General features: G+C 48.2%; 1 protein-coding gene across 3 annotated transcripts in view; it reads left to right on the top strand.

Moving 5' to 3' along the window:
* LOC139394611 (glutamate receptor interacting protein 1) overlaps positions 1-27,500 on the top strand; it is a 180,917-nt gene that overhangs the window by 69,024 nt on the left and 84,393 nt on the right. For all 3 annotated transcript variants that reach the window (XM_071142710.1, XM_071142712.1, XM_071142711.1), the window contains exons 9-11: positions 475-644; positions 6,682-6,840; positions 14,132-14,281. In XM_071142710.1, coding sequence (XP_070998811.1) covers positions 475-644; positions 6,682-6,840; positions 14,132-14,281 — 479 coding nt within the window. The remainder of the gene's footprint in view (positions 1-474; positions 645-6,681; positions 6,841-14,131; positions 14,282-27,500) is intronic.

Raw genomic sequence — 27,500 nt, 5'->3', positions numbered from 1 at the left:
TCTCTCTGTATCTCTCTCTCTCTCTGTGTATCTCTCTCTCTCTCTCCCTCCCCCTCGCTCTCTCGCTCTCTCGCTCTCTCTCTCTCTCTCTCTCTCTCTCTCTCTCTCTCTCTCTCTCTCTCTCTCTCACTCTCTCACTCATACTCTCACATATCTCCAAGTCTGAGTCAACAGGGGATGGGATTGGAAGTAGAAATCTGCACCTCAAATTGCCCATTATTTCCCATATGTACTGTAGGCCCTATTCAGACTTGAGATAAGTTGACTTAACATGGAATTAAGTATAAAAAAAAAACATAAGTCTACTTACCTCAAGTCTGAATTGGGCCCTATATAAGTATTTTTTTAAACTTAAGTCCGTGTTAATTTAAGTCTACTTATCTCAAGTCTGAATTGGGCCCTATATAAGGAGTATTTTAGAATGCCCCCTAAAAAAATTCCATTCTAACAAGAAGTGATGTCATCTCTCTGTAGGTGCGGGGCGCTGCACGCGGGTGACCACATCCTGTCTGTGGACGGTACCAGTATGGAGTACTGTACCTTGGCCGAGGCCACCCAGCTGCTCGCCAGCGCCTGTGAACACGTCAAGATGGAGATCCTGCCCCACCACCAGACCAGGCTGGCCCTCAAGGGCCCTGAACACGGTACTGACCCTAACCCTGACCCCTAACCCCACCACCAGACCAGGCTGGCCCTCAAGGGCCCTGAACACGGTACTGACCCTTTCCCTAACCCATGACCCCTAACCCCACCACCAGACCAGACTGGCCCTCAAGGGCCCTGAACACGGTACTGACCCTAACCCTGACCCCTAACCCCACCACCAGACCAGGCTGGCCCTCAAGGGCCCCGAACACGGTATTGACCCTAACCCCTGACCCCTAACCCCACCACCAGACCAGACTGGCCCTCAAGGGCCCTGAACACGGTATTGACCCTAACCCTGACCCCTAACCCCACCACCAGACCAGACTGGCCCTCAAGGTCCCTGAACACGGTATTGACCCTAACCCTGACCCCTAACCCCACCACCAGACCAGACTGAACCTCAAGGGCCCCGAACACGGAACTGATGAACACACCTAAGGCCTCTGGGTTGTTTTTACTGAAGAGCTCCTGTAATATGTACTGCATGTGCGAGAGAGTCTAGTAATGACTAACCAGGTAGTAATACTATATCTACTAGTCTAGTAATAACTAACCAGGTAGTAATACTATATCAACTAGTCTAGTAATCAGGTAGTAATACTATATCTACTAGTCTAGTAATGACTAACCATGTAGTAATACTATATCTACTAGTCTAGTAATGACTAACCAGGTAGTAATACTATATCAACTAGTCTAGTAATTAGGTAGTAATACTATATCAACTAGCCTAGTAATGACTAACCAGGTAGTAATACTATATCTACTAGTCTAGTAATGACTAACCAGGTAGTAATACTATATCTACTAGTCTAGTAATGACTAACCAGGTAGTAATACTATATCAACTAGTCTAGTAATGACTAATCAGATAGTAATACTATATCAACTAGTCTAGTAATCAGGTAGTAATACTATATCTACTAGTCTAGTAATCAGGTAGTAATACTATATCAAATAGTCTAATAATGACTAATCAGATAGTAATACTATATCAACTAGTCTAGTAATCAGGTAGTAATACTATATCTACTAGTCTAGTAATCAGGTAGTAATACTATATCTACTAGTCTAGTAATGACTAACCAGGTAGTAATACTATATCAACTAGTCTAGTAATCAGGTAGTAATACTATATCTACTAGTCTAGTAATGACTAACCAGGTAGTAATACTATATCTACTAGTCTAGTAATGACTAACCAGGTAGTAATACTATATCTACTAGTCTAGTAATGACTAACCAGGTAGTAATACTATATCTACTAGTATTGTAATCAGGTAGTAATACTATATCAACTAGTCTAGTATTGACTAATCAGATAGTAATACTATATCAACTAGTCTAGTAATCAGGTAGTAATGCTATATCTACTAGTCTAGTAATGACTAATCAGATAGTAATCCTATATCTACTAGTCTAGTAATGACTAACCAGGTCGTAATACTATATCTACTAGTATTGTAATCAGGTAGTAATACTATATCAACTAGTCTAGTAATCAGGTAGTAATACTATATCTACTAGTCTAGTAATGACTAATCAGGTCGTAATACTATATCTACTAGTCTAGTAATGACTAATCAGGTAGTAATACTATATCAACTAGTCTAGTAATCAGGTAGTAATACTATATCTACTAGTCTAGTAATGACTAACCAGGTAGTAATACTATATCTACTAGTCTGGTAATGACTAATCAGATAGTAATAGTATATCAACTAGTCTAGTAATGACTAACCAGGTAGTAATACTATATCTACTAGTCTAGTAATCAGATAGTAATACTATATCAACTAGTCTAGTAATGACTAACCAGGTAGTAATACTATATCTACTAGTATTGTAATCAGGTAGTAATACTATATCTACTAGTCTAGTAATGACTAACCAGGTAGTAATACTATATCTACTAGTATTGTAATCAGGTAGTAATACTATATCTACTAGTCTAGTAATGACTAACCAGGTAGTAATACTATATCTACTAGTCTAGTAATCAGATAGTAATACTATATCAACTAGTCTAGTAATCAGATAGTAATACTATAACTACTAGTCTAGTAATCAGATAGTAATACTATAACTACTAGTCTAGTAATCAGATAGTAATACTATATCTACTAGTCTAGTAATCAGATAGTAATACTATATCAACTAGTCTAGTAATCAGATAGTAATACTATAACTACTAGTCTAGTAATCAGATAGTAATACTATAACTACTAGTCTAGTAATCAGATAGTAATACTATATCTACTAGTATTGTAATCAGGTAGTAATACTATATCTCCTAGTCTAGTAATGACTAATCAGGTAGTAATACTATATCAACTAGTCTAGTAATCAGGTAGTAATACTATATCTCCTAGTCTAGTAATGACTAATCAGGTAGTAATACTATATCTCCTAGTCTAGTAATGACTAATCAGATAGTAATACTATATATACTGGTCTAGTAATCAGATAGTAATACTATATATACTGGTCTAGTAATCAGATAGTAATACTATATCTACTAGTATTGTAATCAGGTAGTATTACTATATATACTAGTCTAGTAATGACTAACCAGGTAGTAATACTATATCTACTAGTCTAGTAATCAGATAGTAATACTATATCTACTAGTATTGTAACCAGGTAATAATACTATATCTACTAGTCTAGTAATCAGGTAGTATTACTATATCTGCTGCTCAGGTTTTCATTGGAGCTGAGAGTAGTAATAGTGATTTGTATTGACAGGTGAACAGACAGAGAGACACAGTTAGTTGTTTCAACTGTCCTTTAATACCAGATAGTGAATAGAACAGAGGAGAGGAGATTAAACACACACACACACACACACACACACACACACACACACACACACACGCCTACACACACCTACACACACCTACACACACACACACACACACACACACACACACACGCCTACACACACACACACGCCTACACACACACACACACACACACACACACACACACACACGCCTACACACATACACACACACACACACACACACACACACACACACACACAAGCCTACACACACAAGCCTACACACACACACACACACACACACACACACACACACACACACACACACACACACACACACACACACACACACACACAAACAGATTATCCAACCACTACTGCTCTGTTCTATAATCTGTAGGTTTAAATCTCTGAGTACAGGTGACATTTCTAGGAGCAGTATGAAGCTTGGTTGATCAGTATCATGTACCTGGGGGATTTGGAGACCAGCACTACATCCCACATGGTAACCCCATTACCTACATAGTAATACATCTAATGTAGTGCACTATATAGGGAATAGGGCTCTGGTCTAAAGTAGTGCACTATATAGGGAATAGGGCTCTGGTCTAAAGTTGTGCACTATACAGGGAATAGGGCTCTGGTCTAAAGTAGTGTACTATATAGGGAATAGGGCTCTGGTCTAAAGTAGTGCACTATATATGGAATAGGGCTCTGGTCTAAAGTAGTGCACTATATAGGTAATACGCCTCTGGTCTAAAGTAGTGCACTATATATAGGGAATAGGGTGCCATTTGGACACAGCCCAGGGTTCCTGTTGGATCTGAGGATTATAACACAGGCTTTATGAAAAGACCCAGACCCAGACAGCGTATCTCTCACACTGCCTTTACGATAACGCCTCAGTTACCCTCTGAGACATTTATCTAAAGTTTATGACAATAATAACGGTTCTTTGGGAAAAGGTGTGTAGATTTCTGGTGAAATCCAACGTTTTCTCTGTCTGGTGTTTTCTGATGCGATAAGATACTAGTGTATTCTGGAGCGGAGCTAGGGGGGGGTGGATCAGAGTCCAGTTTCCCCCTGATAGGATGACATACATGACAGACAAGCCAAGCAGCCAATCACACTAAGCCATCTGTGATAATGGGGAGAACGGACGTTGTCATTTTCAATGTCCTTTTGTGTGATATTATCCACAATTGGATTTGAGTCACTTCAAACAGCCAATGTGAACAAAGCTTGACAGTAACAGGGATTCCAATAGCAATCACTGTCTGTGTCCCAAATGGCAACATATATATATTTGTAGTGCACTACTTGGGGCGACAGGTAGCCCAGTGGTTAGAGGCAGGTAGCCTTGTGGTTAGAGGCAGGGTAGCCTTGTGGTTAGAGGCAGGTAGCCTAGTGGTTAGAGGCAGGTAGCCTTGTGGTTAGAGGCAGGTAGCCTAGTGGTTAGAGGCAGGTAGCCCAGTGGTTAGAGGCAGGTAGCCTTGTGGTTAGAGGCAGGGTAGCCTAGTGGTTAGAGGCAGGTAGCCTAGTGGTTAGAGGCAGGTAGCCTAGTGGTTAGAGGCAGGGTAGCCTAGTGGTTAGAGGCAGGTAGCCTAGTGGTTAGAGGCAGGTAGCCCAGTGGTTAGAGGCAGGTAGCCTTGTGGTTAGAGGCAGGGTAGCCTAGTGGTTAGAGGCAGGTAGCCTAGTGGTTAGAGGCAGGTAGCCTAGTGGTTAGAGGAAGGGTAGCCTAGTGGTTAGAGGCAGGTAGCCTAGTGGTTAGAGGCAGGTAGCCTAGTGGTTAGAGGCAGGTAGCCTTGTGGTTAGAGGTAGGTAGCCTAGTGGTTAGAGGCAGGTAGCCTAGTGGTTAGAGGCAGGTAGCCTAGTGGTTAGAGGCAGGGTAGCCTAGTGGTTAGAGCGTTGGGTGGCCTAGTGGTTAGAGGCAGGTAGCCTTGTGGTTAGAGGCAGGTAGCCTTGTGGTTAGAGGCAGGTAGCCTAGTGGTTAGAGGCAGATAGCCTAGTGGTTAGAGGCAGGTAGCCTAGTGGTTAGAGGCAGGTAGCCTAGTGGTCAGAGGCAGGGTAGCCTAGTGGTTAGAGGCAGCGTAGCCTAGTGGTCAGAGCGTTGGACTAGTAATCGGAAGGTTGCAAGTTCAAACCCCCGAGCTGACAAGGTACAAATCTGTCGTTCTTCCCCTGAACAGGCAGTTAACCCACTGTTCCTAGGCCGTCATTGAAAATAAGAATTTGTTCTTAACTGACTTGCCTAGTTAAATAAGGTAAAAATAAATCAACTTTGGTCCCTGGTCCAAATGAATGCACTATAAAAGGAATAGGATGACGTTTTGAAGGAAGGGGTATTTGAAGTTTTGACGCGTTGTAATTCATTTAGAAATGATGATGTCCTGCCAGACAATAAGACTGATTCATTCACCATGTACTCTAACTCTGGAGTCTGTTAATTCACCATGTACTCTAACTCTGGAGTCTGTTAATTCACCATGTACTCTAACTCTGGAGTCTGTTAATTCACCATGTACTCTAACTCTGGAGTCTGTTAATTCACCATGTACTCTAACTCTGGAGTCTGTTAATTCACCATGTACTCTAACTCTGGAGTCTGTTAATTCACCATGTACTCTAACTCTGGAGTCTGTTAATTCACCATGTACTCTAACTCTGGAGTCTGTTAATTCACCATGTACTCTAACTCTGGAGTCTGTTAATTCACCATGTACTCTAACTCTGGAGTCTGTTAATTCACCATGTACTCTAACTCTGGAGTCTGTTAATTCACCATGTACTCTAACTCTGGAGTCTGTTAATTCACCATGTACTCTAACTCTGGAGTCTGTTAATTCACCATGTACTCTAACTCTGGAGTCTGTTAATTCACCATGTACTCTAACTCTGGAGTCTGTTAATTCACCATGTACTCTAACTCTGGAGTCTGTTAATTCACCATGTACTCTAACTCTGGAATCTGTTAAGAGTCAGTTATTGTTTAGTGATCCCTTCTAGAAGCCTCCATGAAAAGTCAATAGGACGACTGGGCACCTTGATTTAACTTACGTCTGTGCCCCCTGTATCCCAATCAAATAATATTTGATATCCTCCTGAAAACCACTGATGGACTGAACACATTTACCTTGATGTATTTACCCCCCCCCCCCCCCCCCCTCTCACCCATGGTTTACCCTTGTTTCATTCACCTTGTTCCCCCCTCCTTATCCCCTGTGGTGCTTCTCTCTGTTTGTGATCAGTCAAGGTGCAGAGAAGCACGCGGACCCTTCCCTGGGAGTCCTCCTCAGCCAACAACAACAGCAACTTCCTCCCCTACCAACACTATAACACCTACCATCCTGACCAGTCGCAGAGACACCAGGCCTCCAAGCACCACAAAACCTCTCCCAACAACCCCCGTAATGTTCCTTATTCTCCTCTTCCCTGGTTCTCTTCCCTAGTCCTCTTGTTTCTCTGGTCTTCTATGTCCTACTCCTCCTAGTCCTCTTCTAAAATCTGGTCTTCTATGCCCTACTCCGCCTAGTCCTCTTGTTTCTGTGGTCTTCTATGTCCTACTCCTCCTAGCCCTTCTCCTTGTTCCTCCTCCTCCTTCTCCTTCTACTCTTCCTCCTCTCCTCTCCTTCTTCCTCCTCCTCCTCCTCTCCCTCCACCTCCTCCTCCTCCTCCTCCTCTCCCTCCTCCTCTCCCTCCACCTATACCTTTCTCCTCCTCCTCTCCCTCCACCTCCTCCTCCTCCTCCTCCTCTCCCTCCTCCTCTCCCTCCACCTATACCTTTCTCCTCCTCCTCTCCCTCCACCTCCTCCTCCTCCTCCTTTTCCCCCTCCTCCTCTCCCTCCTCCTCATCCTCCTCCTCTCCCTCCTCCTCCTCTCCCTCCTCCTCATCCTCCTCCTTCCTCCTCCTCATCTCCCTCCTCCTCCTTCCTCCTCCTCCTCTCCCTCCTCCTCTCCCTCCTCCTCTCCCTCCTCCTCCTTCTGCTCCTTCATCTTTGATCCTTTCATCTATTTATTTCTGTTGAGCTCAGATTTGTTTTGGTTTGAAGTGATATTTTCTGTCTCTCATCTGGTTTCCTGGGCTGAAGGAAAATAGAGCAGAACTAAAGTCCTCTTCTGGCTCTCTCCTTCTCTCCAGTGTTCTCCATCTCTCTCCCTCTCTCTCTCCCCCTCTCTCTCCAGTGTTCTCCCTCTCTCTCCAGTGTTCTCCATCTCTCTCTTTCTCTCGCTCTCTTCATCGCTCTCTCCGGTATTCTCCATCTCTCTCTCCGGTATTCTCCATCTCTCTCTCCGGTATTCTCCATCTCTCTCTCCGGTATTCTTCATCGCTCTCTCCGGTATTCTCCATCGCTCTCTCCGGTTCTCTCCATCTTTCTCTTTCTCTCTCTCTCTCTTCCAATCTCTCCCCCTCCATCTCTCTCTCCGGTTCCCTCCATCTCTCCCCCTCCATCTCTCTCTCTGGTTCTCTCCATCTCTCCATTGTCCCTGAAAGTCACTGAGCTGAGTGTTGTATGTATAACCTCATCTAGGGCATTAAAGCAAGGTGCACAGTGCTGATACAGTCCTGTCAGTCCACTTGGCCAGGGAGGGATGCTGGATTGTGGAGGCAACAGAAAGGGCTCTCCACTAACCATTCAGCGATGTACTACAACATGAATGACATTAGTCCTTATAAACCCTCAGAGGGAGAGAGAGATAAACAGAGAGATAGATAGACAGAGAGAGACAGAGAGAGACAGAGAGAGAGAGAGACGGAGAGAGAGAGACAGAGAGAGACATAGAGAGAGACAGAGCGAGAGAGAGAGAGAGACAGAGAGAGAGAGAGAGAGAGACAGAGAGAGAGGGAGAGAGAGACAGAGAGAGAGAGACAGAGCGAGAGAGACATAGAGACAGAGAGAGAGAGACAGAGATACTTATGTTAGTACAATGTGAACATGGCTAGCCTGTTAACTGCCCCAGGTGAACTGTCTCCGGTTCACACACACACACACACACGTCCGACACACACAGAGCTGTCTCCGGTTCTGTTCTGATCAGTATTCTGGTCACGTAGCGTTGGTGGGTCTTAGTGTGTGACGACCCAGGTGTCTCGAGGGTCTCCTCAAACAGCTTGTCAATGTTAATGAATAGCACCAGCTCAACCACTAATACTATGTTCTAATTGGCCCAGTCTGCTACACACACCAGGTAGATTACAGTAGATTAGATCTCTCTCTCTCTCTCTCTCTGTCTCTCTCTCTCTTTATCTCTTTCGCTCTCTCTCTCTCTGTCTCTCTCTCCTTCTCTCTCCCTCTCTCTCTCTCTCTCTCTCTCTTCCCCATGTCCCTCTCTCTCTGTCTCTCTGTCTCTCCCTGTCTCTCTCTCTCTCTCTCTCTGTGTTCCCCATGTCCCTCTCTCTCTCTCTCTCTCTCTCTCTCTCTCTCTCTCTCTCTCTCTCTCTCTCTCTCTCTCTCTCTCTCTCTCTCTCTCTCTCTCTCTCTCTCTCTCTCTCTCTCCCTCTCTCTCTCTCTCTCTCGTCAATATATAACTATAACTGGAAAAATCAACATTATATTTAAAGTAAACTGTTCTCTATTCATAAATAAGTGATGCCTTTAACCAGCCAGGTCAATGCTGCATCCTCCATGATTACACCACTTGTTCCTGGTGCTATTGATCCAGCCCGTCATCTCCTAGTCTGCTGCATTGCATCTCAAGGACAACTCAACTCCACCCACAGAGGTGGAGAGAGTGAGAGATATGCCTTCCAGACTCCACTCAGAGCTTGATAGGCTGCATCCTGCTGCATCCTACACTATACTCTTAACATGACTTTTGACCAGAGCCCCTGTGGGGAAGAGAGTGAATAGAGGAGGTTGTCACGACAGCTCCATTCTCCTGATTGATGTCAATTACCCATAATACACTGCAAACCCATCAATGGCTTTCAAAATCATTTGGTGTTTTTCTCCTTTTTCATTTCTGGCTTTTTAAAAAAATCTCTAGACTTAATTTGTTCTGCCATCGATGGGAGGTCAGAGGTCATTTGTTCTGCCATCGATGGGAGGTCAGAGGTCATTTGTTCTGCCATCGATGGGAGGTCAGAGGTCATTTGTTCTGCCATCGATGGGAGGTCAGAGTTCATTTGTTCTGCCATCGATGGGAGGTCAGAGTTCATTTGTTCTGCCATCGATGGGAGGTCAGAGTTCATTTGTTCTGCCATCAATGGGAGGTCAGAGTTCATTTGTTCTGCCATCCATGGGAGGTCAGAGTTCATTTGTTCTGCCATCGATGGGAGGTCAGAGTTCATTTGTTCTGCCATCGATGGGAGGTCAGAGTTCATTTGTTCTGCCATCCATGGGAGGTCAGAGTTCATTTGTTCTGCCATCGATGGGAGGTCAGAGTTCATTTGTTCTGCCATCGATGGGAGGTCAGAGTTCATTTGTTCTGCCATCCATGGGAGGTCAGAGTTCATTTGTTCTGCCATCCACGGGAGGTCAGAGTTCATTTGTTCTGCCATCCATGGGAGGTCAGAGTTCATTTGTTCTGCCATCCATGGGAGGTCAGAGTTCATTTGTTCTGCCATCCATGGCAGGTCAGAGTTCATTTGTTCTGCCATCCATGGGAGGTCAGAGTTCATTTGTTCTGCCATCCATGGGAGGTCAGAGTTCATTTGTTCTGCCATCCATGGGAGGTCAGAGTTCATTTGTTCTGCCATCCATGGGAGGTCAGAGTTCATTTGTTCTGCCATCCATGGGAGGTCAGAGTTCATTTGTTCTGCCATCCATGGGAGGTCAGAGTTCATTTGTTCTGCCATCCATGGGAGGTCAGAGTTCATTTGTTCTGCCATCCATGGGAGGTCAGAGTTCATTTGTTCTGCCATCGATGGGAGGTCAGAGTTCATTTGTTCTGCCATCGATGGGAGGTCAGAGTTCATTTGTTATGCCATCGATGGGAGGTCAGAGTTCATTTGTTCTGCCATCCATGGGAGGTCAGAGTTAATTTGTTCTGCCATCCATGGGAGGTCAGAGTTCATTTGTTCTGCCATCGATGGGAGGTCAGAGTTCATTTGTTCTGCCATCCATGGGAGGTCAGAGTTCATTTGTTCTGCCATCGATGGGAGGTCAGAGTTCATTTGTTCTGCCATCCATGGGAGGTCAGAGTTCATTTGTTCTGCCATCGATGGGAGGTCAGAGTTCATTTGTTCTGCCATCGATGGGAGGTCAGAGTTCATTTGTTCTGCCATCGATGGGAGGTCAGAGTTCATTTGTTCTGCCATCGATGGGAGGTCAGAGGTCATTTGCTTTGCCATCGATGGGAGGTCAGAGTTCATTTGTTCTGCCATCGATGGGAGGTCAGAGTTCATTTGTTCTGCCATCGATGGGAGGTCAGAGTTCATTTGTTCTGCCATCGATGGGAGGTCAGAGTTCATTTGTTCTGCCATCGATGGGAGGTCAGAGTTCATTTGTTCTGCCATCGATGGGAGGTCAGAGTTCATTTGCTTTGCCATCGATGGGAGGTCAGAGTTAATTTGTTCTGCCATCGATGGGAGGTCAGAGTTCATTTGTTCTGCCATCGATGGGAGGTCAGAGTTCAAATCAAATCAAATCAAATGTATTTATATAGCCCTTCGTACATCAGCTGATATCTCAAAGTGCTGTACAGAAACACAGCCTAAAACCCCAAACAGCAAGCAATGCAGGTGTAGAAGCACGGTGGCTAGGAAAAACTCCCTAGAAAGGCCAGAACCTAGGAAGAAACCTTGAGAGGAACCAGGCTATGTGGGGTGGCCAGTCCTCTTCTGGCTGTGCCGGGTAGAGATTATAAACCTAGAGAGGAACCAGGTTATGTGGGGTGGCCAGTCCTCTTCTGGCTGTGCCATTGTCCCCTGTCTCCAGTCTCCTGTCCCCTGTCCCTTGTCTCCTGTCCCTTGTCTCCTGTCCCCTGGATCCTGTCCCCTGAACTCATGTCCACTGTCTCCTGTCTCCTGAACCCCTGTCTCCTTTCCCATGTCCCCTGTCCCCTGTCTCCTGTCTCCTGAACCCCTGTCTCCTGTCCCCTGTCTCCTGTCCCATGTCTCCTGTCCCCTGTCTCCTGAACCACTGTCTCCTGTCCCCGGTCCCCTGTCTCCTGTCCCCTGTCTCTTGTCCCCTGTCTCCTGAACCCCGTCCCCTGTCCCATGTCTCCTGTCCCCTGTCTCCTGTCCCCTGTCTCCTGAACCCCTGTCTCCTGTCCCCTGTCTCCTGTCCCCTGAACTCATGTCCCCTGTCTCCTGTCTCCTGAACCCCTGTCTTCTGTCCCCTGTCTCCTGTCCCCGGTCCCCTGTCTCCAGTCCCCTGTCTCTTGTCCCCTGTCTCCTGAACCCTTGTCTCCTGTCCCCTGTCTCCTGAACCCCTGTATCTTGTCCCCTGTCTCATGAACCCCTGTCTCCTGTCTCTTGTCCCCTGTCTCCTGAACCCATGTCCCTTGTTCCCTGTCTCCTGTCCCCTGAACTCCTGTCTCCTGCCCCCTGAACCCCTGTCTCCTGTCTCCTGTCCCCTGTCCCCTGTCTCCTGTCTCCTGTCCCCTGTCCCCTGTCTCCTGTCTCCTGTCCCCTGTCAGCCTGAGACAATTAGTTGGCATTTATTAGCCTTAGCCTGGATTTTATTTCTTAATTAGCAGATGGATTACACACACTTAGACACACACACACACACGCACGCACGCACGCACGCACGCACGCACGCACGCACGCACACACACACACACACACACACACACACACACACACACACACACACACACACACACACACACACACACACACACACACACACACACACACACACACACACACACACACACACACACACACACACACAGGGCTTAGAGTCTGGTTGTCTGTGATGGTCTCATTAACGGGTACTGAATGATACACAGGCTTTGTCTCAGGCTCAGAGTAGATAGTCTAAGAGATGACCGGGGTATTGTTACACACACACAATATAGATTCAGTATTAGAGGGGACAGAGACCATATAGATTCAGTATTAGAGGGGACAGAGACAATATAGATTCAGTATTAGAGGGGACAGAGACAATATAGATTCAGTATTAGAGGGGACTGAGACAATATAGATTCAGTATTAGAGGGGACAGAGACAATATAGACTCAGTATTAGAGGGGACAGAGACAATATAGACTCAGTATTAGAGGGGACTGAGACAATATAGATTCAGTATTAGAGGGGACAGAGACAATATAGACTCAGTATTAGAGGGGACAGAGACAATATAGATTCAGTATTAGAGGGGACAGAGACAAAAAGAGATTCAGTATTAGAGGGGACTGAGACAATATAGACTCAGTATTAGAGGGGACTGAGACAATATAGATTCAGTATTAGAGGGGACTGATGAAGGGACAGAGACAATATAGATTCAGTATTAGAGGGGACTGAGACAATATAGACTCAGTATTAGAGGGGACTGAGACAATATAGATTCAGTATTAGAGGGGACTGATGAAGGGACAGAGACAATATAGATTCAGTATTAGAGGGGACTGAGACAATATAGATTCAGTATTAGAGGGGACTGATGAAGGGACAGAGACAATATAGATTCAGTATTAGAGGGGACTGAGACAATATAGATTCAGTATTAGAGGGGACAGAGACAATATAGACTCAGTATTAGAGGGGAAAGAGACAATATAGATTCTGTATTAGAGGGGACAGAGACAATATAGACTCAGTATTAGAGGGGACTGAGACAATATAGATTCAGTATTAGAGGGGACAGAGACAATATAGATTCAGTATTAGAGGGGACAGAGACAATATAGATTCAGTATTAGAGGGGACTGATGAAGGGACAGAGACAATATAGACTCAGTATTAGAGGGGACTGAGACAATATAGATTCAGTATTAGAGGGGACAGAGACAATATAGACTCAGTATTAGAGGGGACAGAGACAATATAGACTCAGTATTAGAGGGGACTGAGACAATATAGATTCAGTATTAGAGGGGACTGATGAAGGGACAGAGACAATATAGACTCAGTATTAGAGGGGACAGAGACAATATAGACTCAGTATTAGAGGGGACAGAGACAATATTGACTCAGTATTAGAGGGGACAGAGACAATATAGACTCAGTATTAGAGGGGACAGAGACAATATTGACTCAGTATTAGAGGGGACAGAGACAATATTGACTCAGTATTAGAGGGGACTGTGACAATATAGACTCACTATTAGAGGGGACAGAGACAATATAGATGAGGTTTGTCTATTTGAGGTTATAGTATGTTAGTTGATGGAGTTTGTCTATTTGAGGTTATAGTATGTTAGTCTCTCTTCTCCATCCCTCTCTCTTCTCCATCCCTCTCTTCTCCATCCCTCTCTCTTCTCCATCCCTCTCTCTTCTCAATCCCTCTCTCTTCTCCATCCCTGTCTCTTCTAATCCCTCTCTCTTCTCCATCCCTCTCTTATCGATCCCTCTCTCTTCTCCATCCCTCTCTTCTTCATCCCTCTCTCTTCTCCATCCCTCTCTCTTATCGATCCCTCTCTCTTCTCCATCCCTCTCTTCTTCATCCCTCTCTCTTCTCCATCCCTCTCTCTTATCGATCCCTCTCTCTTCTCCATCCCTCTCTCTTCTCAATCCCTCTCTCTTATCGATCCCTCTCTCTTCTAATCCCTCTCTCTTCTCTTCCCTCTCTCCTCCTGGTACAGCTCTAGGCTCCTCCTTCTCTCCTACCTCTATGAGTACCTACAGTCTGAGCTCCCTCAACATGAGCACCCTGCCCAGGAACATGTACCCCACCAGCCCCAGAGGAACCATGATCAGGAGGAAACTCAAGAAGAAGGACTTCAAGAGCTCACGTACGTTCCCTTAATGTTTAGCTCATAGTTTAACATGGTCATATCTGCTGACACTGGGAATGATGTAGTAATATACATTTTACTTTCTGATTTATTTTGGGGTTATTTTCAAACGCAAAGTGATTTACTTTGAATATAGAAAACAATATACATTATAGTCAATCCGTCTGGTAAAACCATGAAATGACTGACAGACAGCTGGTCTGGATGAACTAACTGAACAGACACCTGGCCTTGATGAAGGACCATGAACTAACTGAACAGACACCTGGCCTTGATGAAGGACCATGAACTAACTGAACAGACACCTGGCCTTGATGAAGGACCAGAGTTATAGTGTGTTATTAACTGAGCCAACCTAATTCAACTTTACCAACACCACCAATGGTTCACAATGGTTGTCTGAGTACCTTTCATTTGGAGGGGGTTTGTGTTATGGTTGTCTGTGTATTCCTGTGTTTGAAGAGTGTTTGAAGACCTCTATTCTCCTGTGGTGAGAGAGCCAGTTTCCACCTAGTCATCTATTACTGCTTCATTATCATGGACTGTTCTGGGTCTTTTCTATTTATCAGAAGTAGCTGAGGTAAACAGAGAACGGCCCTCTGGTTATGGATCCCCTGTGTGTGATTCATGCTGCGTCTCTAACCCATAATTATACTTCATAGATGCCCACACGGTTATGACTCTCTCTCTCTCTCTCTCTCTCTCTCTCTCTCTCTCTCTCTCTCTCTCTCTCTCTCTCTCTCTGTATGTCTCTCTCTCTCTCTCTGTCTCTCTCTCTCTGTCTCTCTGTCTCTGTCTCTCTCTCTCTCTCCCTCTCTCTCTCTCTCTGTCTCTCTCTCTCTCTCTCTCTCTCTCTCCCTCTCTCTCTCTGTCTCCCTCTCTCTCTCTGTCTCTCTGTCTCTCTCTCTCTGTATCTTTGTCTCCCTCTCTCTCTCTCTCTCTCACTCTCTCTCTCTCTCTCTCTCTCTCTCTCTCTCTCTCTCTCTCACTCTCTCTCTCTCTGTCTTCCCCTCTATCTTCCCCTGTCCATCCTCCCTGCTGTGTGTCCACAGAGAGGCAGTAATATAATGTCTCAGCATCCATTTTGTGCCACAGCGGGAGGTGAGGAGGTTCATACAGAGAGCTAACTGCTAACCGTTTAGCGTTCCTACACTCACACACTCTCTCTCCTGGCGACGGAGCGAGGGGGAAATTACACCTCTGGCTGGCCAGTAATTAGATGCATTGTTCACTAGACTAGCAACACACACACCAGCTCTACCTTCATCTGGCACACACACACACACACACACACACACACACACACACACACACACACACACACACACACACACGCACACTTATAACCCCTCCCCTGGGTGTATAACCCCTCCCCTGGGTGTATAACCCCTCCCCTGGGTGTATAACCCCTCCCCCTGGGTGTATAACCCCTACCCCTGGGTGTATAACCCCTCCCCCTGGGTGTATAACCCCTCCCCCTGGGTGTATAACCCCTCTCCCTGGGTGTATAACCCCTCCCCCTGGGTGTATAACACCTCCCCCTGGGTTTATAACACCCCCCCCTTGGGTTTATAACACCTCCCCCTGGGTTTATAACACCTCCCCCTGGGTTTATAACACCTCCCCCTGGGTTTTGTAACACCTCCCCCTGGGTTTATAACACCTCCCCCATGGTTCATAACATCTCCCCCATGGTTTATAACATCTCCCCCTGGGTTCATAACACCTCCCCCTGGGTTCGTAACACCTCCCCTGGGTTTATAACACCTCCCCCTGGGTTTATAACACCTCCCCCATGGTTTATAACACCTCCCCCTGGGTTCATAACACCTCCCCCTGGGTTTATAACACCCTCCCTGGGTTTATAACACCTCCCCCTGGGTTTATAACACCCCCCCCCCCCCCCCCTGGGTTTATAACACCCCCCCTGGATTTATAACACCTACCCCATGGTTTATAACACCTCCCCCTGGGTTTATAACACCCCCCCCCCTGGGTTTATAACACCCCCCCTGGGTTTATAACACCTCCCCCATGGTTTATAACACCTCCCCCATGATTTATAACCCCTCCCCCTGGGTTTATAACACCCCCCTGGGTTTATAACACCTCCCCCTGGGTTTATAACACCTCCCCCTGGGTTTATAACACCTCCCCCATGGTTTATAACACCTCCCCCTGGGTTCATAACACCTCCCCCTGGGTTTATAACACCCTCCCTGGGTTTATAACACCTCCCCCTGGGTTTATAACACCCCCCCCCCCTGGGTTTATAACACCCCCCTTGGGTTTATAACACCTCCCCCATGGTTTATAACACCTCCCCCTGGGTTCATAACACCTCCCCCTGGGTTCGTAACACCTCCCCTGGGTTCATAACACCTCCCCCTTGATTTATAACACCTCCCCCATGGTTTATAACACCTCCCCCTGGGTTCATAACACATCCCCCTGGGTTTGTAACACATCCCTAGGTTTATAACAACTCCCCCTGGGTTTATAACACCTCCCCCTGTGTTTATAACCCCTCCCCCTGGGTTTATAACACCTCCCCCTGGGTTTTGTAACACCTCCCCCTGGGTTTATAACACCTCCCCCATGGTTCATAACACCTCCCCCTGGGTTTGTAACACCTCCCCTGGGTTTATAACACCTCCCCCTAGGTTTATAACCCCTCCCCCTGGGTTTATAACCCCTCCCCCTGGGTTTTGATGTCAAGCCTATTTTGGTGACAGGGGCTGTGATTGCGATTGTGGTTGCTATAGCAACCAGCGGTTGCTGGGCCAGTGGTTGATGTGGAGATTGAGGTTTAAATTGAGTTGTGTTTTCATTCGGGTTCCCGTGGCGATGAGAGAGTTCCTCCAATCAGTTTGTAGAGATAACATGCTTGTCGTAGTGGTGTGTGTGTGTGTGTATGTCAGACAGCAGGAGACCAGCTGTAGTGTTGTAGTGCTGCTCTCAGTCACAGCGGTGGTCTCTCCCATCGACGTCACAGGAACCGTCAGTAGACGGTAGCAGTGGTTTGTTTTACTGCTCAGCTGGGACTCAGCATCTGACTCTACCATCAGCACTATAGCCTTCCTGACCCATTATACCACCATTAGTCTCCTGTTGTTCTTCTCTAGTCTCTTCTCTAGTCTCCTGTTGTTCTTCTCTAGTCTCTACTCTAGTCTCCTGTTGTTCTTCTCTAGTCTCTACTCTAGTCTCTTCTCTAGTCTCATGTTGTTCTTCTCTAGTCTCATGTTGTTCTTCTCTAGTCTCCTGTTGTTCTTCTCTATTATCTTCTCTAGTCTCTTCTCTAGTCTCATGTTGTTCTTCTCTATTCTCTTCTATAGTCTCTTCTCTAGTCTCATGTTGTTCTTCTCTAGTCTCATGTTGTTCTTCTCTAGTTTCATGTTGTCCTTCTCTAGTCTCAGTCCAGGGATTCTGTCTGTCTGCAGTGGTTGGTTGGTCCTCACAGACCAGGGATTCTATATACAGTGGTTGGTTGTTCCTCACAGACCAGGGATTCTGTCTGCAGTGGTTGGTTGGTCCTCACAGACCAGTGAGCATCACAGTCATAGTCACATCCCTGTAGCAGCTGAACTGGCTGTAACCTGCTCTGTCATGTCTCGCTGCCCTCTGCTCTACGACCTACGACCTCTCCAGGGACCTGGGCTCAGCTCGATGGTCTCAGCTCGCTGCTCGTTGCATCGGCAAGGGGATGTCAATCACTCTCGTTGTTATGGCAACCTGAACCTTCGCCCAGGCGAAAGTGCCAGTAACAGCCACGTTCCAATGCAGACACACACGCACACTCACACGCACACACACCCCAGGCCCATAGAGATACAGAGACTGCTGAGTCACTGGTTTCAAAGTGCTGTGAGTGACAGTCTTCCTGATGAGGAAGGGGAGACGGGGGAGGACAGGGAACGAGGGCTTTGTGGCATGTCCCAAAGGGGTCCCATCACTGTCACCAGCTCACAGGAATAAACAGAGATTCTAGATGGACAGTTTAACTCCCTATACTCCCCCCATCACACACTACCCTCCCTCTGCAGCCTTTCAAAGAGAGAGAGAGAGAGAGGGGGGGGGGGGGGGGGGGGCTGGTTTGACATGTCCTGATGACCTGACACTGTGGCCAATCAGCTAGTTAGTCAGTCAACCGGCCGGCCAATCAGCTAGTCAGTCAGTCAGTCAACCAGCCAATCAGCTAGTCACTTAGTCAGTCAACCAGCCAGTCAGCCGACCAATCAACTAGTCAGCCAGCCAGTCAGCCGGCCAAACAGCCGGTCAGCCGGCCAATTAGCCAGTCAACCAGCCAGTCAGCCGGCCAATCAGCCAGTCAGCCAGCCAGTCAGCTGGCCAAACAGCCGGTCAGCCGGCCAATCAGCCAGTCAGCCAGCCAGTCAGCCAGCCAGTGACAGACCAGAGGTAAAGGGTACAGAGTCGGGGACAGTCAGAGAGGCAGCCGATGTCACACAGCCACAGAGAGATAGCAACTGAGGAGGGCAACTGAGGAGGGCAACTGAGGAGGACAACTGAGGAGGACAACTGAGGAGGACAACTGAGGAGGACAACTGAGGAGGACACACACTTTGAAATACACTTTGTCCCGATGACTACATTATCCTTGAGTCAAGGAGAGAGAGCTTTACATTATCCCCCTCCCTTCTCCCCATAAGCCCACTCAGTGAGATGTTCCTTAAGCCCTGTTTACCTGGGATCACTATCCTCCTCTCTTTCTCTCTTTTTATCTCCCTCCCTCTCTCTCTCTCTCTCTCTCAATCTCTCCACCTCTTGCTCCCCCCCTCTCTCTCTCTCTCTTTCTTGCTCCCTCCCTCTCCCCCCTCTCTCTCCCTCCCTCCCTCCCTCCCTCCCCCACCCTCCCTCTCTCTCTCCCCCTCCCTCCCTCCCTCCCTCCCTCTCTCTCTCCCCCCCTCCCTCCCTCCCACCCTCCCTCTCTCTCCCCCTCCCTCCCTCCCTCTCTCCCTCCCTCCCTCCCTCCCTCCCTCCCTCCCTCCCTCCCTCTCCCCTGTGTTTGTGTAGCTCTATAATCTATCATCACACACTGTGTCTCCAAGTATTGACGGTGTGGTTTAGTTTACAGATGAGGCCATTAGAAAGGCATTGTGATGTGCTTCCTGAAAGCTGCCAGCTCCATCTCCCTCCCTGATCCTTCATAACTGTCCAGGAGACAAAATGGCCATCAGTCCCACTGAACCCCATCCACGATACATAACTCTTAGAGGAAACTGAACAAGCATCAGCAGAGCACTGCAGGGCTATGTGACTATCGACCTAACCACAGCCCCTCGGTCCCCAAGCCCCATCAGCAGAGCACTCCAGGGCTATGTGACTATCGACCTAACCACAGCCCCTCGGTCCCCAAGCCCCAAGGCCCCCACAGCCCCTCGGTCCCCAAGCCCCATCAGCAGAGCACTCCAGGGCTATGTGACTATCGACCTAACCACAGCCCCTCGGTCCCCAAGCCCCAAGGCCCCCACAGCCCCTCGGTCCCCAAGCCCCATCAGCAGAGCACTCCAGGGTTATGTGACTATCCACCTAACCACAGCCCCTCGGTCCCCAAGCCCCACGTCAGATCTTATATATTATAAACCCCAGTCAGATCTTATATATTATAAACACCAGTCAGATCTTATATATTATAAACCCCAGTCAGATCTTATATATTATAAACCCCAGTCAGATCTTATATATTATAAACCCCAGTCAGATCTTATATATTATATTATAAACCCCAGTCAGATCTTATATATTATAAACCCCAGTCAGGTCTTATATATTATAAACCCCAGTCAGATCTTATATATTATAAACCCTAGTCAGATCTTATATATTATAAACCCCAGTCAGATCTTATATATTATAAACCCCAGTCAGATCTTATATATTATAAACCCCAGTCAGATCTTATATATTATAAACCCCAGTCAGGTCTTATATATTATAAACCCCAGTCAGATCTTATATATTATATTATAAAACCCAGTCAGATCTTATATATTATAAACCCCAGTCAGATCTTATATATTATAAACCCCAGTCAGATCTTATATATTATATTATAAACCCCAGTCAGATCTTATATATTATATTATAAACCCCAGTCAGATCTTATATATTATAAACCCCAGTCAGGTCGTTTAGATTCTGTTCTTCTCGGTGATGGATGGCCCCATCGGAAGCGGCAGAATTTACCAGACAGCTTTTTGGTTTTAAATGTGGTGGAAATGGGAGGAGAGGAGGGGAGGAAATGGGAGGAGGGGAAGAGGTGAGGAAATGGGAGGAGGGGAGGAAATGGGAGGAGGGGAAGAAACGGGAGGAGAGGAAGAAACGGGAGGAGGGGAAGAGGGGTGGAAATGGGAGGAGGGGAGGAAACGGGAGGAGGGGAAGAGGGGAGGAAATGGGAGGAGGGGAGGAAATGGGAGGAGGGGAAGAAACGGGAGGAGGGGAAGAGGGGAGGAAATGGGAGGAGGGGAGGAAATGGGAGGGGTGGAAGAAACGGGAGATGGGGAAGAAACGGGAGGAGGGGAAGAGGGGAGGAAATGGGAGGAGGGGAGGAAACGGGAGGAGGGGAAGAAACGGGAGGAGGGGAAGAAACGGGAGGAGGGGAAGAGGGGAGGAAACGGGAGGAGGGGGATAAATGGTAGGAGGGGAGGAAATGGGAGGAGGGGAAGAGGGGAGGAAATGGGAGGAGGGGAGGAGGGGGAGAAACGGGAGGAGGAGAAGAAACGGGAGGAGGGGAGGTAATGGGAGGAGGGGAAGAGGGGAGGAAACGGGAGGAGGGGGGGAAATGGGAGGAGGGGGAGAAATGGGAGGAGGGGAAGAGGGGAGGAAATGAGAGGAGGGGGGGAAATGGGAGGAGGGGGAGAAATGGGAGGAGGCGAGGAAATGGGAGGAGGGGAAGAGGGGAGGAAATGGGAGGAGGGGGGGAAATGGGAGGAGGGGGAGAAACGGGAGGAAGGGAAGAGGGGAGGAAATGAGAGGAGGGGAAGAGGGGAGGAAATGGGAGGAGGGGAAGAGGGGAGGAAATGGGAGGAGGGGAAGAGGTAGGAAACGGGAGGAGGGGAGGAGGGGAGGAAACAGGAGGTTAGGTGAGAAGGAGGCAGCAGTCTCTGTTGGCTGTTGTCTCCACACAACACGACATAACATCAGCCTTCAGTTACTAACCGAGCAATACCATCCACACGACAGGTGTCATGACAGCCGATGCTATAATCATTAGCACGTCTGCTAGCGTTACTGTTATTTCCAATCACTCAGGCTAACACGATTCTTCCTTACATGTTCCTTAGTAGTTAGCATTTTGCAGGGGTTGTTCATATGCTGCGTAATGCACTATAATTCAACATCAGAGTGATCCAGCGAGCAGCCAGTGGGTTGTCCTCGGTGTGTGTGTGTGTGTGTGTGTGTGTGTACGTGTGTGTGTGTGTGTGTACGTGCGTGTGAGTGATCCAGCAAGCAGCCTGTGTGTGTGTGTGTGTGTGTGTGTGTGTGTGTATGTGTGTGTACGTGCGTGTGAGTGATCCAGCAAGCAGCCAGTGTGTGTGTGTGTGTGTGTTTGTGTGTGTGTGTGTACGTGCGTGTGAGTGATCCAGCAAGCAGCCAGTGGGTTGTCCTCGGTGTGTGCGTGTGAGTGATCCAGCAAGCAGCCAGTGTGTGTGTGTGTGTGTGTGTGTTTGTGTGTGTGTACGTGCGTGTGAGTGATCCAGCACGCAGGCAGTTGGTTGTCTTCTGCGTGTGTGTGTGTGTGTGTGTGTGTGTGTGTGAAAGTGTCTTCTTTACTTAAAGCTTAAAGTTTCTGGTCAGAAGTAGTGCACTACGTAGGGACTACGGCCCATAAGGTTCTGGTCAGAAGTAGTGCACTATGTAGGGATTAGCGCCTATAAAGTTCTGGTCAGAAGTAGTGAACTACGTAGGGATTAGGGCCCATAAGGTTCTGGTCAGAAGTAGTGCACTACGTAGGGATTAGGGTGCCATTTGGAATTTAGCCTCCCGTCTGGCTCTCTAACAAGGCCGTACACATGAGTCATCCAAGACCATAAGACACACGCCATTATAGCAAGACCACGAGTAGGTGGGCTGTCTCCCCCAGATAGCACCACGAGGAGAAATAATCCCCGGCTATCAGAGCAGCAGGGGAGCAGAGGAGGAGGAGGAGAGGTGAAAACCCTTCATCTAAAATATAAAACAGGATCAGGAAATGGACAGAAAAGGGGAAGGATTTAACAAAAGAAAGAGACTCTTTGAAGTTTGTAAATTCGCCCGGGGCTCACGCCGACTCAGCCTCGTCGTCAAGGCGGGTTAACCGCGTAGGGTTGCCATGACGCCAAGGACCGTGACGCCAAGGACCTTCAGAGCCAATCGTGTCCTTTTAATGTTTAAATTCATATTTGCGTTTAATAGGATTCTTCCCTACGGCAGAACGTATTACCGTATCAATAATGACACTTTATGGAAATAGCATGGTCACTCCTGGTAGACCAGCAGAGACTGGTGGGAGCATGGTCACTCCTGGTAGACCAACAGAGACTGGTGGGAGTATGGTCACTCCTGGTAGACCAGCAGAGACTGGTGGGAGCATGGTCACTCCTGGTAGACCAGCAGAGACTGGTGGGAGCATGGTCACTCCTGGTAGACCAGCAGAGACTGGTGGGAGCATGGTCACTCCTGGTAGACCAGCAGAGACTGGTGGGAGCATGGTCACTCCTGGTAGACCAGCAGAGACTGGTGGGAGCATGGTCACTCCTGGTAGACCAGCAGAGACTGGTGGGAGCATGGTCACTCCTGGTAGACCAACAGAGCCTGGTGGGAGCATGGTCACTCCTGGTAGACCAGCAGAGACTGGTGGGAGCATGGTCACTCCTGGTAGACCAGCAGAGACTGGTGGGAGCATGGTCACTCCTGGTAGACCAGCAGAGACTGGTGGGAGCATGGTCACTCCTGGTAGACCAGCAGAGACTAGTGGGAGCATGGTCACACCTGGTAGACCAGCAGAGACTGGTGGGAGCATGGTCACTCCTGGTAGACCAGCAGAGACTAGTGGGAGCACGGTCACTCCTGGTAGACCAGCAGAGACTCACTCCTGGTAGACCAGCAGAGACTGGTGGGAGCATGGTCACTCCTGGTAGACCAGCAGAGACTGGTGGGAGCATGGTCACTCCTGGTAGACCAGCAGAGACTGGTGGGAGCATGGTCACTCCTGGTAGACCAGCAGAGACTGGTGGGAGCATGGTCACTCCTGGTAGACCAGCAGAGACTGGTGGGAGCATGGTCACTCCTGGTAGACCAGCAGAGACTGGTGGGAGCATGGTCACTCCTGGTAGACCAGCAGAGACTGGTGGGAGCATGGTCACTCCTGGTAGACCAGCAGAGACTGGTGGGAGCATGGTCACTCCTGGTAGACCAGCAGAGACTAGTGGGAGCATGGTCACTCCTGGTAGACCAGCAGAGACTGGTGGGAGCATGGTCACTCCTGGTAGACCAGCAGAGACTGGTGGGAGCATGGTCACTCCTGGTAGACCAGCAGAGACTGGTGGGAGCATGGTCACTCCTGGTAGACCAGCAGAGACTGGTGGGAGCATGGTCACTCCTGGTAGACCAGCAGAGACTGGTGGGAGCATGGTCACTCCTGGTAGACCAGCAGAGACTGGTGGGAGCATGGTCACTCCTGGTAGACCAGCAGAGACTGGTGGGAGCATGGTCACTCCTGGTAGACCAGCAGAGACTGGTGGGAGCATGGTCACTCCTGGTAGACCAACAGAGCCTGGTGGGAGCATGGTCACTCCTGGTAGACCAACAGAGCCTGGTGGGAGTATGGTCACTCCTGGTAGACCAACAGAGCCTGGTGGGAGCACGGTCACTCCTGGTAGACCAGCAGAGCCTGTTGGGAGCACGGTCACTCCTGGTAGACCAGCAGAGCCTGGTGGGAGCATGGTCACTCCTGGTAGACCAGCAGAGACTGGTGGGAGCATGGTCACTCCTGGTAGACCAACAGAGCCTGGTGGGAGCATGGTCACTCCTGGTAGACCAACAGAGCCTGTTGGGAGCACGGTCACTCCTGGTAGACCAGCAGAGACTGGTGGGAGCATGGTCACTCCTGGTAGACCAGCAGAGACTGGTGGGAGCATGGTCACTCCTGGTAGACCAACAGAGCCTGGTGGGAGTATGGTCACTCCTGGTAGACCAGCAGAGACTGGTGGGAGCACGGTCATTCCTGGTAGACCAGCAGAGACTGGTGGGAGCATGGTCATTCCTGGTAGACCAGCAGAGACTGGTGGGAGCATGGTCACTCCTGGTAGACCAACAGAGCCTGGTGGGAGTATGGTCACTCCTGGTAGACCAGCAGAGACTGGTGGGAGCACGGTCATTCCTGGTAGACCAGCAGAGACTGGTGGGAGCACGGTCATTCCTGGTAGACCAGCAGAGACTGGTGGGAGCACGGTCACTCCTGGTAGACCAGCAGAGACTGGTGGGAGCATGGTCACTCCTGGTAGACCAACAGAGCCTGGTGGGAGTATGGTCACTCCTGGTAGACCAGCAGAGCCTGTTGGGAGTATGGTCACTCCTGGTAGACCAGCAGAGCCTGGTGGGAGTATGGTCACTCCTGGTAGACCAACAGAGCCTGGTGGGAGTATGGTCACTCCTGGTAGACCAGCAGAGCCTGTTGGGAGCATGGTCACTCCTGGTAGACCAGCAGAGACTGGTGGGAGCATGGTCACTCCTGGTAGACCAGCAGAGACTGGTGGGAGCATGGTCACTCCTGGTAGACCAGCAGAGCCTGGTGGGAGCATGGTCACTCCTGGTAGACCAGCAGAGACTGGTGGGAGCATGGTCACTCCTGGTAGACCAGCAGAGACTGGTGGGAGCATGGTCACTCCTGGTAGACCAGAGACTGGTGGGAGCATGGTCACTCCTGGTAGACCAGCAGAGACTGGTGGGAGCATGGTCACTCCTGGTAGACCAGCAGAGACTGGTGGGAGCATGGTCACTCCTGGTAGACCAGAGACTGGTGGGAGCATGGTCACTCCTGGTAGATGCAATTAAAATGTTGACACCAGACCAAGGAGGAAAGAAGAGAGAGAGAGAGAGAGAGAGAGAGAGAGAGAGAGAGTAGGACAGAGACAGAGGGACAGTGTTGTTAAGCACATGACCAAATTAATTTCCCCCTGATGGGATAGTGAAGTTTCTCTAATCTCTAATCCAATCTAACTCTGTTCCCAACTGGGTGGTTAACAGGGTTTATTCTCCTAATCAATACCCTCTGTTCTACAACCTGGTCCCAACTGGGTGGTTAACAGGGTTTATACTCCTAGTCACTACCCTCTGTTCTACAACCTGGTCCCAACTGAGTGGTCAACAGGGTTTATACTCCTAGTCAATACCCTCTGTTCTACAACCTGGTCCCAACTGAGTGGTCAACAGGGTTTATACTCCTAATCAATACCCTCTGTTCTACAACCTGGTCCCAACTGAGTGGTCAACAGGGTTTATACTCCTAGTCAATACCCTCTGTTCTACAACCTGGTCCCAACTGAGTGGTCAACAGGGTTTATACTCCTAGTCAATACCCTCTGTTCTACAACCTGGTCCCAACTGAGAGGTCATCAGTGTTTATACTCCTAATCAATACCCTCTGTTCTACAACCTGGTCCCAACTGGGTGGTCAACAGGGTTTATTCTCCTAATCAATACCCTCTGTTCTACAACCTGGTCCCAACTGAGTGGTCAACAGGGTTTATACTCCTAATCAATACCCTCTGTTCTACATCCTGGTCCCAACTGAGTGGTCAACAGGGTTTATACTCCTAGTCAATACCCTCTGTTCTACAACCTGGTCCCAACTGAGTGGTCAACAGGGTTTATTCTCCTAGTCAATACCCTCTGTTCTATAACCTGGTCCCAACTGAGTGGTCAACAGGGTTTATACTCCTAATCAATACCCTCTGTTCTATAACCTGGTCCCAACTGAGTGAACAAGTTCTCTGCTCTACAACCTCTGTACACGGACCGTCCGATTAAACGTGTCGACCTGAAAACGAAACAGTTTTCTCCGTCCCCTCTGTTATGACTGAATTATATCATAATTAGCCGCTAAATTTCTCAGGGCAATTATCTCAAAGTATTGTAAGGATGAAAAGCTCATTAATCCTCATCAAGTGATCCCTAATTATGTTTAATCTGAATCATCTCAAAAAGTTATTCAAATATTCCTACAATGACCTTGAATGCATCTCAGATGGCCCCCTATTACCTCTCAATAACAGAGGCCTATGGGCCCTGGTCAACAGTAGTGCACTATATAGGGAATAGGGCCCTGGTCAACAGTAGTGCATCTCAGATGGCCCCCTATTACCTCTCAATAGCAGAGGCCTATTGGGCCCTGGTCAACAGTAGTGCATCTCAGATGGTCCCCTATTACCTCTCAATAACAGAGGCCTATTGGGCCCTGGTCAACAGTAGTGCATCTCAGATGGCCCCCTATTACCTCTCAATAACAGGGGACTATTGGGCCCTGGTCAACAGTAGTGCATCTCAGATGGTCCCCTATTACCTCTCAATAACAGAGGACTATTGGGCCCTGGTCAACAGTAGTGCATCTCAGATGGTCCCCTATTACCTCTCAATAACAGAGGCCTATTGGGCCCTGGTCAACAGTAGTGCATCTCAGATGGCCCCCTATTACCTCTCAATAACAGGGGACTATTGGGCCCTGGTCAACAGTAGTGCATCTCAGATGGTCCCCTATTACCTCTCAATAACAGAGGACTATTGGGCCCTGGTCAACAGTAGTGCATCTCAGATGGTCCCCTATTACCTCTCAATAACAGAGGCCTATTGGGCCCTGGTCAACAGTAGTGCATCTCAGATGGCCCCCTATTACCTCTCAATAACAGAGGACTATTGGGCCCTGGTCAACAGTAGTGCATCTCAGATGGTCCCCTATTACCTCTCAATAACAGAGGCCTATTGGGCCCTGGTCAACAGTAGTGCATCTCAGATGGTCCCCTATTACCTCTCAATAACAGAGGCCTATTGGGCCCTGGTCAACAGTAGTGCATCTCAGATGGCCCCCTATTACCTCTCAATAACAGGGGACTATTGGGCCCTGGTCAACAGTAGTGCATCTCAGATGGTCCCCTATTACCTCTCAATAACAGAGGCCTATTGGGCCCTGGTCAACAGTAGTGCATCTCAGATGGCCCCCTAT

The sequence above is a fragment of the Oncorhynchus clarkii genome, unplaced genomic scaffold (genome assembly GCF_045791955.1).
Source record: "Oncorhynchus clarkii lewisi isolate Uvic-CL-2024 unplaced genomic scaffold, UVic_Ocla_1.0 unplaced_contig_6237_pilon_pilon, whole genome shotgun sequence".
In the NCBI taxonomy this organism is placed as follows: domain Eukaryota; kingdom Metazoa; phylum Chordata; class Actinopteri; order Salmoniformes; family Salmonidae; genus Oncorhynchus; species Oncorhynchus clarkii.
The sequence above is the reverse complement of the archived record's forward strand: the minus strand, read 5'-3'. Positions and strand labels throughout refer to the sequence as shown.